Genomic DNA, 21002 nt, shown 5'->3' on the forward strand with positions numbered 1-21002 from the left:
GAAATTTCGAGGTAATTATCGAGCTTATATAACGAAAATGCAAAGTAATTAGTATGTAATTAGTAATTAATTACTTTGCATGCTTATGGGGTCCACAAGCAAAGATCTTGGCATTCAAAATAAAATACTCTAATAAAGTATTGTTGGCGTTCAAGATAAAATATTCTAATAAAGTATTGTTGACTTGGAGGCGCATCTGTCTTCTATGATCATTAGTGAGAAATCAAGTTATACTTTACTCTAATCTATCACCTTCTTTTTTGCTTTTGGAGGAATCTAATCTATCACCTTTATAACTGCATTATGTCTTCTTTGAAACTATCTACATAGTTTAATGAAAGTCTCTTATTTTAACATCTCAATGGATTTACTTTCTAAATATACGATTAATCTTTCCTATTTGTATTTACCTTTTCTTTGTTTCCTATTTGGGCCAAACTTTAAGTGAAATATCACATGCCAAACACCCCATTAACTTTCAAACTATTAGACAGTTGAACCATATGAGACCCTTTTTCCCAAAAAATAAAAAAAACAATTATAGTAGGCAAACAAATAAATTAAAAAAAAGGATGTGTTTATGTACGAAAGTACGATGTAATTACCGGGCTTAGTGAGTCATGACTCATCAGCTAGATCTTCCCCAGCAATATGCCAGATTGTTCTGTCAAAAAGTATTCTTCTCGTCATGGTCATTAGTGGAAAAAAATATAAACTATTCAAATCTTGCTTTCTATTTTTGTTTCCTTCTGAGTTCTTTTTTTAGTAATGAATAACTGCGCACTGCATAGAATTAACCTGAGTCATGTGGCGGCTGTTTCTAGCTCCTTCACGAAGGGTCTCCATGAATAATTTTATTTCACCTATCGATAGTCGTATTTTTACCTAAGGCTGCAAATGATGGAGCTGATTTAGGAAAGCTCGCAAATCAGTTCGGTCAAGGCTCAAGTCGAGCTCAGTGATCAAAGTCGAGGTTTAAATAGCTCAAGTGAAGTGAGCTTTCGAACGAAGTTCGAATCTAGATATATTGGACTCATATGCTATAGGCTCATAATATACATTTATTACTCGTTAATTTTAGTTTTTGCATTTTCTAGAGTGAAATGTTATTTTTATTCATTTTATCAAATACGATTATTTTTGAGTTCTGAATTCAATTAGCTTGAACTTGAGTTTTATACTAGAAGTTCATTGATTTCGAGCTCAAGTACAAGTGTGTCAAAAGTTGAGTTCAATTTAATTAGACCGAAACCAGTTCAACTCAGTTCATTTGCAACACTATCTCTTGCTAATATTTCAAATGGTTAGCATCTTGTTTAAAAGTAGTTGTTTTCTTAGATGGGGTATTGATAACCCCAATAATCGTTTATCTAATGATTAAAGTGCTTTTTTTTCTTGTTCAGCTTTTCTTAAATCTGACTAAATAATCATTCAGTTTGTATACAACACCTTTAAGTCTAAATTTATCACTGAATTTTTGCAATTTGTGCTAATTTAATAGTAGTCAACTATCAATTTATCTCTATTCCACAAACTCTTCTGTCACATACAACCATACACTTCCCTTTACTCATACATATCTTTTACTTTCTCTCTAATTAATTTTTTTTTTTTTGTCTATTGTCACCATATACGCTTACTCCTGCTCTTATTCTAATTTATACTAAAAAGTTAACCTAACAGGACCACGGAGAACTGACGATAACTGAACCACCACCTGACCATACAGATGCAAAAGTGACCCATATAGATTTAAGTTGTCCCTAATTAATCACCTAACAAACCAACATACACACGGACAAGCTCTCACCCTCCCTTTTTCTCGTACACACACATGCACATACACCCACACCCTTACATACCCACGGACCCATAAATAAACACACTCTTTTTCTTGTGGCAAACATTGCATTCACTTTTTATCTATTAACACATATAAAAACCCTTTCTTCGACCTCACAGACAAAACAACTTATACACACTATTTCATGTCTCTCGCATATGTTCAAACGCACACCTTCCATAATAGTTGCCAGTCTATTAGTCTCCACAAACGACTTTGAAACTAAATATGTGTATATGTATATGTGTGTCTGTATGTGTATAAAATTAATTACTTTCTATTGTCCAAGTGATATGCCTAATTGAAGATAAAAGATAGGTCAATAAATAGTTTAATTTTACCCTTTTTAGTATTTAACTTTCTTTCATGAATTAATTTTACTTATGGCTTATCTCTCTTGCAACAACTTATGGTTTCAACTAAAGGATTTTGCTTACTTGTTGATACAAAAGTAAAATTATCTAATTGTTGCGTTGTTGCATTTATTAGCTTCACTGGAAACTAAAAATTCATTCATGAGATAATGGCAAATTGCTGCCCTTTTTTAATTTTTTAAAAAATAAATATGAAATCTTTGTACGACACACATTAACGTTAATGCATCTTTTGTATGAGACTGAGTACGATGTTCCCGCCTTCACTGATTGCGCTCTGTTAGTATTCTACCAATGTATTAACGTTTGCGATTCCAGTTGGATTATTGGTGCATTTATGTTAGGATTAAATGCACTCGATGTCATCAGCTAAGGTACAACTATCCTATTAATTCACAGGTTGGAAATTTTTTTGATAAGTTTTATTAACCTGCTGCGAGAAGTATTCCATTTTTTTTCCCCTTTTAAAAGATGGTGCAGGGGTGGGGGATCATGGGCAACTACTGGCTTCTTAAAGTAATTTTATGCCCTAATGGTAATAATAAATAACTAGTGCTAGATTTTGACACATCCTACATCTGTGCTTATTTCAAAAATATATAATTATATATTTTTATGATCAACTATTATATTTAAAATCATGTTAGAGCATATGTGTGCTTTTCTCAAAAATCTATAAATTCTATTCTTTTTTTTTATTTTATAGGAAGTTATTGTATTCAAATTCATGGTAGAGAAAAAAGGGAGATGTCAATAAGTGGATGTACTTAAGATCATGGTAGAGAAAAAGAGTTAACTTGAGTAGCTTGAAAAGTAATTTTAGAGGATATTTTTGATATACCATTAAGTGACATGAATTGATTACATCGAATGGAAGCTCTCCTATTGTATATAGTATAGATATTGTACTTACAAACAAATAAATAAATAATTACAAAAGTTAAAATATCATTATGACTCATTAGCAAGGGTTCTAAACAATAATCTACTTCTAAGCATCGGAAAAAAAAAAGAAAAATCTTCAATTTTACAAAAAACAGGAGATGAATATAATTGTTGTGTGTTCGCTAGCAAAATTTTGATGTCATTGGGAGTTGAATTTTATTAACTGAATTCTAGCAAACGGTTATATATGTAACCCCAGAACAGGGAGAGAAAACAACTGTAATCAACATAACTGATAAGAGTTTGATGTGTCCTTTCCGTTTCTTGGCCATGCATAATTAGATCTAGTGCTTGTTACTGGCAGAACCAAACCAAACGAAACCTTAGGATTTATGTTCCATCTCTGTACGTTATTTGAAGTATTGATTGAACTCGTTTATGAAGCTTGACAAGGAAAGTTGATCCACTTATTCCTGGTTCGAGCAATAATCTTCTGTGCATATGCATCACTTTAATTGTGAGAAATTAGAGAAAGGATAATCATAGATGTAACAATCTTACAGACAATTTGGGCAACTTTTCCTTCCAAAAAACCATTGATAAGATAAATAGTGCTCCATTCCATTATTATCAATAATTCAATAGTCAACAGCAGATAAATTTTAAGCGTTCATTTGCATCTAATTTTTATTGCATGCCAAACAGTTACCCGTTAATCCTTTCGTTTGGACCCAGAAATGTAAAACTTTACTGTTTAGATGATAATGGTTGATAGTTAACCATCTTGAAGTTCTTTTTTGACAATTCTTAAAGAAACGCAATAAGGTGGTTTCCGTCCTAGGGTTTAAGCAGTATGTATATATATAGGTGACCTGAAGCTAAAATTGCTCAGACATTCTTGACTACTAGACTTGAACAATGGGAGATAAAGCAGCAAACTATGTTGCAAGTTTATATACATCAACCAAAAGAATGATAGAGCAGTCTCTGAGGTACGTTCAAGTCATAGTATTTCCTCCTCAGTTGCATGAGCAACTATTTCCTGCTAACGTTGTACCTGCACCACCACCACGTTTAGGTTTTGCCCCAAATAATCAACAAGATCAGCACCTATTGATTTTGGGATTTTGCTTCGCAGCAATCAATATTCCAATGATAAAGATCCAGAATCTGAACCATATTCCAATAGCCTTCCACTTGGCTTGTCTCATGTTAATATTATGCTTCACCGCTCTCTTTCTATCCGTCTACATATCTAGGAACTCCAATCCTGCTCTGGGTCTTGTGCTACAATATGCCTGGGTCTTCTTTGGAGCCACCTTGTTTTTCCTTGCCACAACCATGTTTTTCCCCCTTTGGCTTAAGCTAATATCCTGGTCTATCTATGCCTTAAGCCTTCTTGGAATATATCTTTCTTATCGCTTAAACTGAATTGCTTTTTTTTCCCAAGAAAGCATGATCTTGATTCCTCAATCAGCCCTCCATCAAAAGATGGTCATACTCCTTCTAGTCGCCACCCTCTCTTGAATCGTAAAGTACTACTATAATATGTAGACTCTTTGTTGCTATCAAAGTGTGGAGGTATAAGAAAAACCCCAAAACGTCTAAATAAAAGTGGGAGATAAATCGATATGTTACCACTGAAGATGCTGCCAGTGCTTGCTACGTGCTACCTGCTACCCGTCCTTGTAAATTTGCAAGTTATGACGTTGCTTGGTGCTTGCTAATATATAGCTATCCTCCAATATTTTGTAGATGGAAGTTGTGAAAGAATCCGGGTTTGCTATGCATTTTCCATTGTAAGATACGATAGTATTTGCTATACATCCTGAATTGTGAAATACGAATGAAATGGATGTATTTGATATGTTATTTGAAAGTTATGAATGAAGTTTGCTATGCAACGGCTGTTTGTAAGATATATGAATACATAATGTTTGCTATATATCCTAAATTATTGTGAAATACAAATGATATATTGAGAATGCTTATCATCATGTTTGATGCCAAAGCATGCATTAATGTTGGTAAGAAATACTTTTTAAATACTATTTCTTGAGCCATGAAGGTATACTACTTGATATTAGGGAAAGTTAATTGGTTGCCTTCAATGTCTTTATATATTTTCATAAAGAAAAATTGTTCAAGTATGTCTTCAGCAAATAATATAGTCTTATATATAACTAGATTTCGATGATCTTCAGCTCCAACTTTTGTTTTGCATGCAAGCGAAAATGGATCGCACGGAATGATCCTATTGATCTAGTGATCTTTTGGACTCTGAGGTTGGATATATTTAATTGAGTACTTACTCATTCTATCTCTCAGGATTAGCCAAACATGCCCTAATAATGTTAAAGAAATTCAATTAATTTTCATGAAACAACATCTTTTACCCTGTTGATGAAGAAAGATATATTGGAGATACATAGATATGATAAAAACAATGCCTGAAATGACAAATGGGAATCCAAAAGAAAACCCACGTCAAAATTTAGAAAAGAATTGGCAAGCAAAGATATTGTTAAATTGAGCCGATGAATTGCATGCATGTACTAAAAGAGAACGTTCTCAAGCCTAAAAGACATGATAACTTTATTATTTGTCTTGTTTTTGTCATTTTTGAACTATAAGGTATCATAAAACAAAAAAGTCGTGAAAGAAGCAAAAAGAGAATTGGCTAGATTCATTATTCACTAGCTTGATGGGTATCAGATTAACGTTTTCTGCAAAATGCTCCTCCGTTGAGCTTCCTATTGCGCAATGTTCTCAGTGCTGTGGCCTCTGAGTTTGTTCCAGCAAATAGCAATGCATATACGGGAATGGGTAACTTTCTTGTTTTGTCTGTTTCGATCGTTTCTCAGCACTAATATGTACTTTCTCATCGTGTCAAGACAAAAAGAAATTAGAGAAAATTTGAAGAAAGCTAAAGGCCTTTCTATTTCCGACCTGGAGGGCATTTGCACCCCTTACAAATAGTATTCCCATTACCATTAACAACAAACCTAAGAGATATATAGCTTCTTCAAATTCATCTCTGATATACAAACATGGCCGGAAGAGATAGTTTCGTCAGTCAAACTGGAGATTTTTCTGGCGTTTTCCCTTATAGTCCAAATGAATTCCCTGCCTGCCATCTTGAGATCCATTGCCACGAATTCAGGCAACACCAGCTATCTGCAAGAATTTATCAGGATGGTTTCCGGGTTTTTACTCATCCATCCAGCAAGTAGAGTGTGTTTTTCCAGGTTTGACTGAAATTCACCATATTCTTCGTGTTATATCTCAATTTTCTGTCAGCCAATTCAGCTGCCATTTGCCATGTCCTGTATTTGGATGTGCTTTTGCTCTTGTTTATTTTGTGTGCATGAATGATAATTCAATGTCGAGAATCTTATTTTTATTTTTAACTGGCTTCATGGTTTGTCTAGTATTTACTGATTAAATATTGTGGATACTCATTAATATAATTACGTATTCAATGTTTTTTTTTTTTGGTCTTTTTTGTTCCTACTTCAAGGCAAAGGGACTAACAAAATACTTTCTACGTACTTATCAGGATATTTGAAGGTCCTAAATCTCATGCAAAATCTTGAACACGTCTTGTCTGATCCACCCCCACTCAAATCATTACAAGTTTCTCAACATCCATGTACATTGTCAGAATAACGCAATGAAAACTAATGGGTCACAAATTTACTCAGGACTCTATATGGTTCTGCCCGAATTTCAATGAAATTTTTTTTTTTTTCTTGCTGAATTCCTTGCTCTGGTTGTTAGTAAATAAAAAGAACTCCAAGGGCTGACGGGCCAAAAAATAACAAGTTCTGCCAGTGGTTAAATTACCTTAGAAGTCCCTAAAATTTTCTAAGGTATCCTGTTTACCCCTTAGAATTTATTATATGCGCATTGTCTTGATCCAAAACCTTCTGCTTTTGTTAGAATGGACACGATATCTCTTTAGGTCTTTTTTTTTTTTTTTTTGATAAGTGGAAGGTTTTGAAACCAAACTTTTCTATTCACAATTCATCCCATCTTACCATGCAATCTACCCAACCTTCATGCAAGACCCTGCTTACCTAATGAAAAAGGCTATTCATAAAGTTAGGATTGCTGTGGAAGAGAGAGAGTAAAACCACAAAACTCAACCAAGTTTGTTTTTGTGGTAGCTTTCAACTAGTTTTCTACATATTGTGGTTTAGCTTACGACCATTAATTTGGCACAAAGAGCTATGCATTGACTTGTCAAAGACCATTTTTAAGGTTGATTCGGTCTGCAGCAAATTATAAACAACCAAAACGTGGGAACAAAATATTGATGGTGACTAAAAGAGGTCTGCAAAAGAAGTCGAGAGACTCGTGGAGTACAGATTTGGACTATCCAAACTTTATAATTTAATATAGTTAATGATCATTTAATCATTGTTAAGTGGCCAACTTCGATTGTTTATATAACTCTAACTGTCAACGAATATCGGTGGAAATATGAACTTTGGGTACTCCATTATATAGATGACATAGAAGTTACTATTATTAAATTGAGGCTGCATGCAAGTGCTGCAGAATTTTTGGGGGGTTTTTTTTGTTTTTTTTTTGGGGAATTCCTAGCCATCTTTTCTCCTTGTCTAACCCAAGGCCCAAGCTAATTTCCTGCTAGCTCCACCGTAATTTTTAATTTTGTGAAAATTATTAAAATGAAAGACATGATAAAACGATTGGGGATGTAATCGAGTTAAGTTAAATTCGAGTATCATCATATTCAAACTCTACTTAACATCATGTATAAAGAGACTCAATATCAAGCGAGTAATATTACTGAAACTCCAGCTTAATCTTGATGCATTGCTCACAAAACTTGAGTTCGACTCGCAAGGGACTCGAGTCATCGTGACCCTTGTTGAGTCGTTAAGCTTCTTCACTGACCAATTTGCCAAGATATTGGCATTGTAATGTAAGTTGAAGTCGTTAGGACAAGTTAGAGATTAGTTTCACGCCTTTCACTTAGACTGACAAGCGAATAACGATTTTTTCTGGCTGAGGCTGCAGAAAGAAAAGCCTGTGCTCATGTACAAACTATGCTCGCGGTACAATAGTTTATTAACAAAGTCTTCTTGTTATCCAGATTGGTGCTTCGATTTGAGTCTTAAAGCTTGCAGCATTGCGAGCTTGGCAAGCACTAAATCTTCATTGCTTGGCATCAATAGATCTTTGATTGAGCTGGTGGGATCAGGCCGAATAGATGAAGCACGGAAACTATTTGAGAAAATTCCCCAGAGAGATGGTTTCACTTGGAACACTATGGTTTCTGGGTATGCTGATTTAGGGAGGTTAACTGAAGCAAAGAAAGTGTTTGATGATGCCCCAAATAAGAGTTCAATCAGCTGGTCATCCCTCATTTGTGGGTATTGCAAGTACGGGTATGAAACTGAAGGTTTTCAGTTGTTTTGGGTGATGCAATGCGAGGGCTGCAAGCCGAGTCAGTACACATTAGGCAGTCTTCTAAGGGTGCTCTGTAAACGGTTTGCTTTTGAAAGGCAAACAGGTCCATGGATATGCCACTAAGACCAATTTTGACACAAATGTATTTGTAATCACTGGCCTTATTGATATGTATGCAAAGTGCTTGTGTCTGACGGAAGCTGAGTTGCTATTTGAAGAGATGCCTAGCGGGAGAAATCATGTTACTTGGACCGCTATGATTAATGGCTATTCGCTGAATGGTGATGCACACAAAACAATTCATTGTTTCAGAGGCATGAAGGTGGAGGGGGTTGAGGCAAATCAATATACCTTTCCAGGAGTTTTGACAGCATGTGCTGCTGTTTCTGATATTAGGTTTGGGATACAGGTGCATTGTTGCATTGTCCGTGAAGGTTTTGAAGCAAACATCTTTGTTCAGAGTGCATTAATTGACATGTATGCTAAATGTGGGGACTTGCATAGTGCTAGGAAGGTATTGGAGTCAATGGAAGCTGATCATGCGGTTTCTTGGAATTCATTGATACTTGGGTATGTGAAAATTTGGTATGAAGAGGAAGCATTGTCATTATTTAAGGTGATGCATGAGAGGGATATCGGAGTTGATGACTTCACTTACCCATCTGTCTTGAACTGTCTTGCTTCCAAAAAGGATGTGAAAATAGGACAATCCATTCATTGTTGAGCGATCAAGACTGGCTTTCAAGGCTATAATCTCATTGGCAATGCCTTTGTGGATATGTACGCAAAACAGGGAGATTTAAGTTATGCATTTAAGGTGTTTAACACTATATTGGACACGGATGTGATCTCTTGGACCTCTGCTGTTACTGGTTGCGCTCATAATGGCTCCCATGAAGAAGCCCTGAAGTTGTTCTGCAAGATGAGAAATTCTGGTGTTGAACCTGACCAAGTTATCACTTCTAGCATCTTGAGTTCCTGTGCAGAGTTGGCTTTGCTAGAGTTTGGACAACAAGTTCATGCAAATTTCACGAAATCTGGACTTCAGTCATCCTTACTGGTTGGCAACTCTCTTGTGACAATGTATGCAAACTGTGGTTGCTTAGAAGAGGCCGACAGAGTTTTCAAGTCAATGGCTAACAGGAATGTGATTACTTGGACTGCTCTTATAGTTGGTTATGCTCAGAATGGTAAAGGAAAGGAGTCTCTCGGGTTGTATGACCAAATGATACTCAGTGGCATAAAATCAGACTTCATTACTTGGTTGTATGACCAAATGATACTCAGTGGCATAAAACCAGACTTCATTACTTTTATAGGCTTACTTTTTGCTTGCAGCCATGCAGGGCTTGTTGATCAGGGATGTAGATATTTTGAATCCATGATAAATGTTCATGGAATAAGGCCTCGACCTTCTGGGACGTGCAGGAAAACTGCTCGAAGCTGAAAAGTTGCTCGATGAAATGGCTGTGGAGCCTGGTGCGACTGTTTGGAAAGTTTTCCTTGCTGCATGTAGGAAACATGGGAATATAGACCTGGCGAAGAAGGCAGCTTCGGTCCTGTTTAAATTGACGCCAAAAGATGCTGTCCCTTACGTTATGCTGTCTAATATGTACTCTAAAGCTGGCAAGTGGGAAGATGCTGCAGCAGTGAGGAAACTGATGAAATCAAAGTGCATAAGCAAGGAGCCTGGGTATAGTTGGCTCGAAATGAACGGTAAGGTGCACAGATTTATGTCTGAAGATAGAAGCCATCCAAAGTCCGATCAGATCTACTTGAGAACTACTGAAGTCATGGGTTTAATCAAGAAAGCTGGATATGTACCAGACGTGAATTTTGCACTCCATGACATCAACGACGAGGGTAAGGAACAAGGTCTTGCCTACCATAGTGAGAAGTTGGCCGTTGCGTTTGGCCTTCTATATGTGCCACAAGGAGCACCCATTAGGATATACAAGAATCATAGGGCCTGTGGTGACTGCCACGCTGTTATGAAACTCATATCGAAAATGTTCTGCCGTCATATCATTTTACGAGATTCAAATTGCTTTCATCACTTAGAGACGGGACATGTTCTTGTGGAGATTATTATTAGTTCTTTGGACCAGGTTAAGGTGAAATTCTTGTAATCCATGAGCACACAATTTAGCAATGAGGCAACGAAGTCAACTTCTTATACCAAAAAGTATAAATGTCGAGAGAAAATGAAGAGGGCAGAAATTGGTTTTCTTTCTACCCTCATTTTTCAATTTGCGTTCGTGTACACGGTGTAGAGATCTTTTTGTACAAGAATATGTCTCAACGCCCATCTAGGAATATATTCTCCCGATGGACAGAAGCGTAAACAAAATGAAACATTTGGACGCGAACAATTCTACATTGAAGTCACAGTGAACCCAGGTAATCTTTCACCATTGTCAATATAGGACTGGAATAATCAGCCCCTTCCAACTTTTGAAACATAATCCCGTCCATGCGCGCTTGAATTCCATCAGAAACTGCCAATTCATCCAATAGTTGTTTCAAAATTCTGTCTGCTCTGACGAGAGAGTTTCCTACGCTAGTTAAAATCTCTGGCAGCGATGGCGATGGTTTAACCAGCTCAACAAGAGTAACCTGAACATGAATCATCAATCCAACAGAAAAATTAACATAACAGAAAAGTGAAGCCCATCTCATCAAATCGATTGCAGATATCATGTAAACAAGCTTCGCAGGCAAGAGAAAACTTCAAGCAGCGATTATTTAGCATCACACTTTGCAGACAGAACAGAAATGCTCAACCATGATGACTAAACACAGATCCAGTACCCGAATCACGTTTTCCTTATGTAATGCTTCTCAGGTTTATCCAACACATATATCTTAGTATCCTAACTCGTACTAAACCTTTTTTTCCCCTCATTTTTTAGTTTTTCTTAGGGAAAAGTTTGTATTTGTTGGGATGCCTTGAATTAGATCTTCGATCTTCGCTGAGTTCGGTCTCGCTGCTTAGTCAGTGAGTCGGGGGTCCAGGGGGCAACGCGCCCTAGCTAGGGGGCCTGGGGGGCAGCATTGCCCCCGGTGGGGGTTCGGGGGCAGCATCGCCCCCGAAGCTTACGGTATATATTAGTTACCGTGTCTGTTTTATTTCGGGTCTTGTTTTGGCCCTATTTTTGGGTCCAGTCCGTTTGGTTGTATATATATACACCTTATTTTAGTCTGTAAACTATTCCGATTACAACCCTAATAAAATCTGATTTCCCCCAAGTTGTTCTTGTCTGTTCTTGTCTATTCTTCTGTTCCGCTGCATCTGTTATAACAGTATTGAGCAAACTTAATTGTTAACCTCTTCCCTAATGTCATCTACACCAATATATGACAATCATATCAACATTCCAGAGAGGATTATTAAATTTACTCAATGGTAGAACCCCAGAATATCTCAAAAGCAATAAGTACAACTAGAAATGCCTCCTGATCCTGAGGTATATTTGCCTTTTGTTTGGCTATAGGAACAGCTCGAGAAAGCCCACCAATTGCATCAACTAAACCTAGTAAAACTGCATCATTGTCAGTCCACACCCTGCCTTGTGCAACCTCCTCCATTTTACCAACCTACCACATATACCTGGAACTTCACGAAGATGATTTCCAGTTTAACATAAGCCAAAGATGCATAACTTAGTGTACCATACAGGCATTGATCTTGAGAAGGCAGCCTTGTCCCGAAACTGCTTATATGCATTCTGGGCAGACTTAGCAAAGACTTCTACCTCATCTGGTCTGCACATATGATCAAATTCAACTAGTGCCAATTACCACAATGTTGGATGCAAATCCAACATCAAAGAGATAAGAACTTCTAATAAATCTCTGCGATCAAACACAATGAAGCAAAGAGGAGGATTATAATCACGGACATTCACAAGTGTAATTACCTTTGCTTTCCACTTTTTTCCAACATTGTGTGTGGAGGTTGAAGTGCAAAAGAAACATATCATTCCCTTATTATTCAGATGGACTAAAACTGCAATCAAAAAGCCTAGGGCATGTAGTTTCAGATCAACTGCAATCAAGATCAATTTTGTTGTTCAATCATGCAAAAGCTTAAATCAAGTGTACATATTAGGTTTTCATTCCCAGCATTTACAGGTAGTTTCTTTATCATTCCTTTTTTCTTTTCCAAATGGAGTATATGGATAAAAATGCAAAAAGAATGGCACTTAAGGGGCGCAGGAGGAGATGCAAGACAAGAAAGAATTAACCCCTTTTTCTGTATGCCTGGGCACAAACTTAAGCATGTCTGCTGACTGCTACCCCAAAAATGGATATCAAGGGTAAATGAAATTCACAAACACGAAGCTAATAAATCTGCGCAGAAGAATGGTTTGGCCACATAAATGTGCCTCACTCGAAGATCGGCAATAATCCACTGCTCCAGTTTTACCGTCTAATATCTGATAATAGGCAACATGGGCATATGTGGCACATCAAATATTCTTGTTGAGGAAGTGAATTACTTGGGCTAGAAAAGAAGCATCTATACCGTAACACCATTTTTTTTTCCTTAATCCATTATTTTTTCATAAATTTGTCTTGTAAATGATGAAGGAAATGCTGTCCATTTTTATAGAAATTCACCAAACAGCAGAACAAAAACTAACCTAAATGGCCGTTGTTCTGCAGCAGTGAGCTCAGCATGTCTCCCCCTTGATATTATCTCCTTGTTAAAGCCAATCTTTTCATATAATTTTCCCAGATTGAACTTTCCTGCACCAAAACAGTGACAAAATCTGCCAATAGTGCATGAATACATTTTGTGCAATCTCCAATGGAAAGCTCGGCTTGGGTCAAAGGTGCTTAATTTAAAGAACGAACACTACTCATCTATTTGCAACAACTGTACGAGAAAAAGAAAAGGCATTGAAATAAAGGCAGAAAAAATCGAACAAAGCAGTGGAAAACACAGAATAAATTTCCACTAATGCCGCGTCAGTAGAACAGGAAAGAAAAGACCTGGCAGACAATTACTTTTGCTAGCTAAATCACAATTAGGTACATCTAATTACACAGGTGACCTCATCCCTGCAGTTGATGATCAAATTAGATAGCATTCCCACCTAAATCTGATTTATAACATTACAAGTAGCTTATCCTGCATTCTAAACTTGTCTAAGGTGAGAATTACAGCAATTGCATGCAGTAATGACTCCTGACTTGGGCCCTATCAAATGCTATTCCCATAGACAATACCAGAGTGCCATTGGGACTGCTTATTTCTAGCCAGGCAACACATTTAAAATGCTACATGCATTTCTTGTGGAATCATTATCTCTTTTATCCGGTTGGTTTCTGCTCATACAAAACTCATCACCATAGCTACTGAAACCAACTGATATAATGATGCCCAAGGTAGATCTCACTGCTTCATCAGGCTGGTCTGCAGCAGGTTTTTGTTTTATGTTTCCCTTAAATTTTGTATTCACTTAGATGAGTGCCTACTTCTTGCCATAAATCACACAGTACAGAGCTAAAGAATACATTCCATTATTGCATGACTTGAAAATTGAAAATTGTAAGAAGGCAATCTGGTTAAAAAGTGTAAGAAGAAAATTGAAGATTATTTTGATGGATACATATTATCTTCAAAGCTTGACTTAAGCTGAAGCTGATGATATCTCATCATCCAATCTGCATCTCCAATTTATGTTTGGCCAACAGTCACTTGGGTTTGAAAACAAAAGGGCCAAAAATGGGATTTCTGAATGCGACAAATTCTGAGCCCATCACTAGTAGTGTTTGAAAAAAAAAAGGTTTTAATAAAAATATGAATTGTCTTGCAGTATCAGATTTTAGGTATACCGAATTACAAATCAAAAACATCTTTACAAAATAATATTTAATTTGAAAAATAAAACCCATAAATTCAAATCTATTTCTAAACCTTTTTTTTTTAATATAGACACATAGCATATTTACCTTGCATAGGCCTTCAAGGGATCTGTTGTTAAGGCCTCAATGGTCCATAAAATTTAACATGTAAATACCATACCCAAAACTGCTCACACTAATAGCTTAAATTATTTTCCCATGAATACCATCATTACCCCTGTGAACACCAACTTAGTTAGGAGCTTAGTTTTTATATTTTTTATGAATATATTTCTCAATCATTTTTTTACGTTGCATATATCAAATCACCATGGTATATTTTTCTATAAAAATTTCAAAAAATATATTTCAATTAGAGAAATCATTGATTCTATTCTATACAACTAAAACGTTAATAAATTCACACAAAAAATTTTGTGATTCTTCAGATATAATATTTTTATGCATTATCATTGCATACATATGCTATTTTTTTATGCACTATTAGTGTTCAACATGAGCAGATGTACGGACTTTTGTTTCTGTGAATACTACAATTAGGGGTGAATGCGGGTCGGGTACCCATCCCATTCATCATTTGGCTGACCCGACCCGCACCTTGCGGGTCAGCCATTTTCTGACCCTTATCCGCCCTGCATATCAGTGGGTATCCTATAATCGGGTATCCGCTGAGATAGGGTCAGGTCAGCGGGTACCTGTCTCGCCCTATTTATCATTTAATTTTTTTAAAAAAAATATTTATAGCAATTTAATTTTATATTTTACACATTCATCTAAGATTTCTAAAAAAAAGGTTTTCCACCAAGAAACAAGCATATAAAGAGAATATAAGATCATGGCCTATACAAATGAATCTTGTAAATAAACTTTTAAAATTTGTACACGATGGACACGATGCTTGAAATAAGTAGCACAATTTTTAATATATATGTTCCACATTAATTAAACTTTTTTCTATAAAATATAAGATCATGACCTATACAAATGAATCTTGTAAATAAACTATAACCTCTCATATTTGTAATGCAATTTGTTCAATAAAATTACTTATTTAGTTCTAACTATTTTATAGTGTGTGTATAAAAATAAAAAATATATATATGTGGGGCGGATCGGGTACTCGCGAGTTTTTAATTATGTGATCCTAACCCGCACCGCATTTTAGCGGGTACCCGACCCTCTTTTGATCCAATCAAATAATAAAAATTGGATATCCTAATTTCGGATCAGATCGGATCGGATATGACGGGTTTTCGGGATAGCGGATAATTTTGCCCACCCCTAACTACAATACCTAGTGCCTCTTCAACGAAAAAAAAAAAAAAAAAGATCTATGTGGCTTGTACTCTTCCTTTTGTACCTACCCTATTGTCCTCAAAGGAAATATATGATTAGAATTTCATATGGATAAATAGCAAAACAAATAATGCATTTTTCTAATGGGTTTTTGCTTAATATCTGCTAGTGGATTCTGTATTTGGCCAAGGCATCACAGTATTTGGCTTGGTAGGTTTAAGTGTTTGCATCATTTTAATAATTTTATATAGTCTTTTCTCCTTCTGCACTTCTTGGGAGCAACTGGATTAATAAATTGATCTTCTACGTAAAACTCAACTAAATTAATTAAAGTACGACAAAGATTGATACAGAAAATAAAATGTGGCTGAAGATCCATTCCGATTCAAACGATTGGTTGTATTGAAATAGGTTTGGCGGACCCAAGCAAGTAGACACCATCGCTTTTCCATCGTGTCCATCGCGGCGGGATCCATTATGCACGGCGCCCCTTGCATCATAAAGTCTCCCCCAAACAGACCAAGACAAGATAAACAGTCCTGGAAGCTGCAAAAAGGACAAGAACAAAGAGTCTGCCAAATATTTGACTATAGTAGTTGTAAACATCCTAAACAGTGCTCTCTCCTCCCTTCCGTGTCATACTTTCTATTTTGAAATATCTCAAAATAATTATTATATTAAAAAATCAAAATATTTTTTAATCTCTCTTTTCAATATAATTTTTATTTCTAATAATATGCATGTTATTATTTAAATTTAAATTTTAAATTTGTAAGAGTAAAATTAGAAAGAAAAAAAAGCACAAACATTACAATCAAATCACTATTATTAAAAAATTAAATTCTCCAAATATGACGAAATAAATGGGACGGAGGGAGTAACATGCAAACTTATAAGATGTTTTCTTATGTTTGCAAAAAACAGGAATTGTTAATAATAAAGTTGTAAATTTACTAAGAAAATTGGTATGTTCCTAATAAAATTACACTTTGCAATAAAATTATCAATAATATTCATGAGAAAGAATAGTGCTATACTTTAAGGACTAGTGCAATGTTCATCTTAAGGCATTGGTTGGTTGCGTAGAGTAAAAAATTTTGTGTTTTGTTAGAATATAGTTTTATTTAAACACGTATTCAATTGTAAATAAGCAATGACTGTGAATATATAAGCTACAGATCGAAAATTGTATGCACTAACTAATTTTTTCACAGAAAAATGTTATAGAGTAATAAGTTTTGCTAATAACGCTATATGTTTTTGCTAAGTAAGAGTATTTTTTTTTTAAAAAAAAAAAAGCATAAAAAGTGCCTGAAGAAATTTTGTAAATATCATTAACAGGATGATAAATTTTACCAAGAACTTTTTAGTCATAAAAAAAGTAGTTGTGAGTTTCAATAAAAAAACGGTAAATTTTACTTAAAAATTGGAATGGTTTGCATGAAAAAATGTTAAGATATGTTAATAATGTAATAAATTATGCTTGAACAAGTAATAACTTCTGTGTAATAATAACATCGATCAAAGGGGGGTTAAGGATTAGGTTATTAGTTCCCTGGGTGACCTCAAGAGTTGCCGGCTTTTGAGGTTTACCTGGGATTAAGAATTAGTAATTTAATTCTGATTTCTTCGTTGAAAGAAAAAGAAACGAGTGGTGAGGTTTCTGAGTATCTTGGGGGTTGGTACACCTTTAGTAGCAGAGGCCTCTCTGGCCTTACCACAAGAATCCCACATCGATCAAAGGGGGGGGGGTTAAGGGTTAGATTATTAGTTCCCTGGGTGGCCTCAAGAGTTGCCGGCTTTTGAGGTTTACCTGGGATTAAGGGTTAGTAATTTAATTCTGATTTCTTCGTTAAAAGAAAAAGAAACGAATGGTGAGGTTTCCGAGTGTCTTGGTGGTTAGTACACCTTTAGTAGCAGAGGCCTCCTTGGCCTTACCACAAGAATCCCACATCGATCAAGGGGGGGTTAAGGGTTAGGTTATTAGTTTCCTGGGTGGCCTCAAAAGGTGCCGGCTTTTGAGGTTTACCTGGGATTAAGGGTTAGTAATTTAATTCTGATTTCTTCGTTGAAAGTAATAACTTCTGTGTTTGAACAAACGGTAAGTTTCGCTTGAAAATTAGTAAGATATGTTTTATATAAAAAATGAAAAGATTTGGACCAAAAGTGATACTAAAAATTTAATAAGATTGTTATTTAAAGAGTTAGTTACAGAAACTGTGAAATTCATTTCTTTTATACAAAAACTTACTATTGGTTATACACAATTTACTGCCACAACTTTGTCCCTAGTGAAACTTATAATAGCTTATTAAAACCTACATGTCGTATTACATTAGTCACTCATTTGTGACTTATGGTAACTCTTCCTCACTGTAGACTTTTCCAACACTTGAGGGAACTTTAAGCCTCAATTTTTGGTGTTTGAGGAAGATTTGTACTTTTCCAAAATTTTACCATACAAATCCTCCTCTTGGTGCCTCTATGGACAAATATGTCTTGGTCTTTGACAAGTTTAGGTGAATTCTCAGTAGCCTCGGCTTCTGTCTTTTATGCGATCAACTTCCTTAATGGAGCAGAGAACTTCCTAAATTTGGCATTCACGAGCCAGCAAAATATTATTGCTGCCAGCACAGCAGTTGCAGGTTGAGAGTCTAGATAATATTTTCTACTTGGAAGAGGTAGATCGGATGATTTACCTTTTGGGCATGTTATTTCTTGTTATCTTCGTATTGTTTTACTTTGAAGTATTGAAGCACATTGTCGAAAGAAAGCTAAAAATGGGCAATATATCTGGAAGACTTTAGAAGCCTGAAATTTGGATTACTAATTTAAGGTGGTTGGCAAATACCTTTTCTAAGGGGACGCTATATTTCTTCAATTTTCATGTTTTCAGTTGGAAAATTCAAATGTTGGGCTAATATCATAATATCAGGCAAGGTGATTTTTCATTAAAAAAGGGCGATTTTTGGTTGTTATGACTATTAGTTTACTAGCAAACTCTTGTCCCAAAATGATTTTAGCAACAATATAGTCTTACTGATGGCTTTATGCTAGCTAATTGCTATGGTTTTTTCTGCCCTCCTATGCAATAGTTCAAAGAACAATCAATTTCTTTTGACAAGAGAATCACAATTAAAGTTCATCATATTTTTAAGGAGAAAATCTTATACTGAACCATATACGATTTAAGCGATAGAAACAAACTAATAAATAAACCATTTTCTTGCGAGTTTAGGAGTTCCAGCATTTGTATTTATTGTTTAAAAATGTCGTGATTTAAAGTCACTTTTTCTAGGTAAACTTTTTTCTAAATTGGTAGGATTTAAAAAATTCTAAAAAATTCTATACTAAGCCATATATGATTTAAGCAACAGAAATAAATTAATAGATAACCCACCTCTTTGCATTTTTAGGGATTCTTGCATTTTTAGGGATTCTCATTTCTGTGTCTATCACTTGGGAAGAAATGCCATGATTTAGAATGCTTTTTTTTTTCTTTTTTTTTTTTGTAGATGATCTGTTTCGAAATTGGTAGGATCGCAAATGAATGTGATTTATAAGAATTGTGACTATGGTGTTTACATTCTGGTAAAATTACTACCATTTACTGCTGTAGTATCGAAACCAATGCTACACTTATCGTACCATTACAACCATTTACTGCTTTAGGACCCATTATTACGAAATGCACTTTGGGCCGAAAGTAGACAATAGCTATCTCGCTTAGGCTCTGGCGTGGGGACCCTAAATGTCTCTGTCAACAAGGAAGCAGGACACGACAAGAGGTCTGTGAGCTGGAGAAGCAGGTGGGGACCGTGGGGTCGCCCTAGAGGTCTCGCGGCTTGCAACGGGAAAAGAAGGAAAAGTCTCGCCTACAATATATTTGACTATCTTCTGGTCATGACAAAGTTGTAAACCTTGAAGGCTTGAAGCCTTGAACTAAAGTTTATTCAAGATACAGATTTGATCTCAGAGTGAATAGAGGTACAACAATTGAGATATCCTGCAGCAGTAGCCGTAGTTGCTTTGAGCTCGCTCTCGATTATCTGGGCTGGATCAATAAGACATTACCTTATCGGGGTTCTGCTATCCGTGAGCTGGAGAAGGAGGTGAGAGTATTACAAAGCTTTGATCTGTACCTGACAAAGTGTAGAAGGAGGAGGAACGATGAAACCTGTTTGGAACAAGATGAGGAGGAGAAGGATGTTACGTCTTCCAGAATTCAAGATCTGATTATCAGGAGAATGGAAGGTCTTGAATTTGCTTGCAGCGAATACTTGATTCATTCTCGTTCGCCTGATTGGGCTCATATTGAAGGTGAGCTCACCATATTCTTGGAAGCAATCGAGTTGTTTTTCGAAACAGATATCAACGAATCGTGCATCAACTTTCTGCTGGACTGTTACTGGCTGCGAGATCCAGAGCTAGTTATTGATTTCATTGATTCGGTTTTAAAGACTCTGGCGAAAATGAATAGATTCCATTTCAAATGCCTTGGAAAGAAGCTAATGTTCTTGAAAAGCTTCGTTCTCTTGGCCGTGCTTCGCGGTGTCAAGGGTCAGCAACTGATAGATCTCTTGATTCACGCTGAAGTGATGGCTATCAATGCATTACTTCTGTCTTCTACATGTTACTGTCCCACAGATAATGAAGTATGGGATCAAACAACACGTCAAATATCTCGACTAATAGATGAGATGATTAATCCTAGTGATCCCCAGGTCCGGGAAACTTACATCCATGTCTTGACTGCTGCAAAGTTATCAAGATCATCAGACATTTCAGATCTGGTGAAAAATAGGCATCTAATAGCTGACTTTATGGATCATCTCGTTCCCAGTATTACGCAGCTGCTGAAATCTTGTACTATTACTCTGGCTCCTGAAGAAGCACGGAACTTCCCCTGACCAAGCTGACCTGATGAGCTCGGCGTGTTGATGGAAGAACTCGCCCCAAGCCTGCAAAACAGAAAGGAGTGAACTTACAAGGGGGGCCCTGAGGTGGCCCCCAAGGGAACTCCGACGGTCAAGTTAGTTGTCCGGTGAGTAGGGTTCACGGGGATTAACTTAGCCAGAGTGTATTAGCCGAATCGTGAGCGTACCTTAGGCAATGGGTGTGTAGCACTATTTATACCTGGGCCAGAGTCCGACCTCCGTACGTTCCGGGACCTTCCTGATATAATCTCAATCCCGCGCCGAGCGGGATCTCCTCCGACCTCTGCGGGGCGGTCTCCCGATCCCCCTGGAGCCCTAGCGGGGGTGCGGCCCAGGGCGGTCGCCAGGAGCCTG

General features: G+C 36.3%; 1 protein-coding gene and 1 pseudogene across 1 annotated transcript; one reads left to right on the forward strand and one right to left on the reverse strand.

Moving 5' to 3' along the window:
• The first annotated feature begins 4020 nt into the window (after positions 1 to 4020).
• LOC113777065 lies at positions 4021 to 10670 on the forward strand (annotated as a pseudogene).
• Positions 10671 to 10775: 105 nt separating this feature from the next.
• Positions 10776 to 12129, reverse strand: LOC113778872 (serine protease SPPA, chloroplastic-like). The gene is made up of 2 exons (XM_027324395.1): positions 11995 to 12129; positions 10776 to 11157 (listed from the first exon to the last, which is right to left on the reverse strand). The coding sequence occupies exons 1-2, from the start codon at positions 12127 to 12129 to the stop codon at positions 10927 to 10929; spliced, it is 366 nt and encodes a 121-aa protein (XP_027180196.1). The 3' UTR covers positions 10776 to 10926.
• Positions 12130 to 21002: the final 8873 nt, after the last annotated feature.

Source organism: Coffea eugenioides, chromosome 7 (genome assembly GCF_003713205.1).
Source record: "Coffea eugenioides isolate CCC68of chromosome 7, Ceug_1.0, whole genome shotgun sequence".
In the NCBI taxonomy this organism is placed as follows: Eukaryota; Viridiplantae; Streptophyta; class Magnoliopsida; order Gentianales; family Rubiaceae; genus Coffea; species Coffea eugenioides.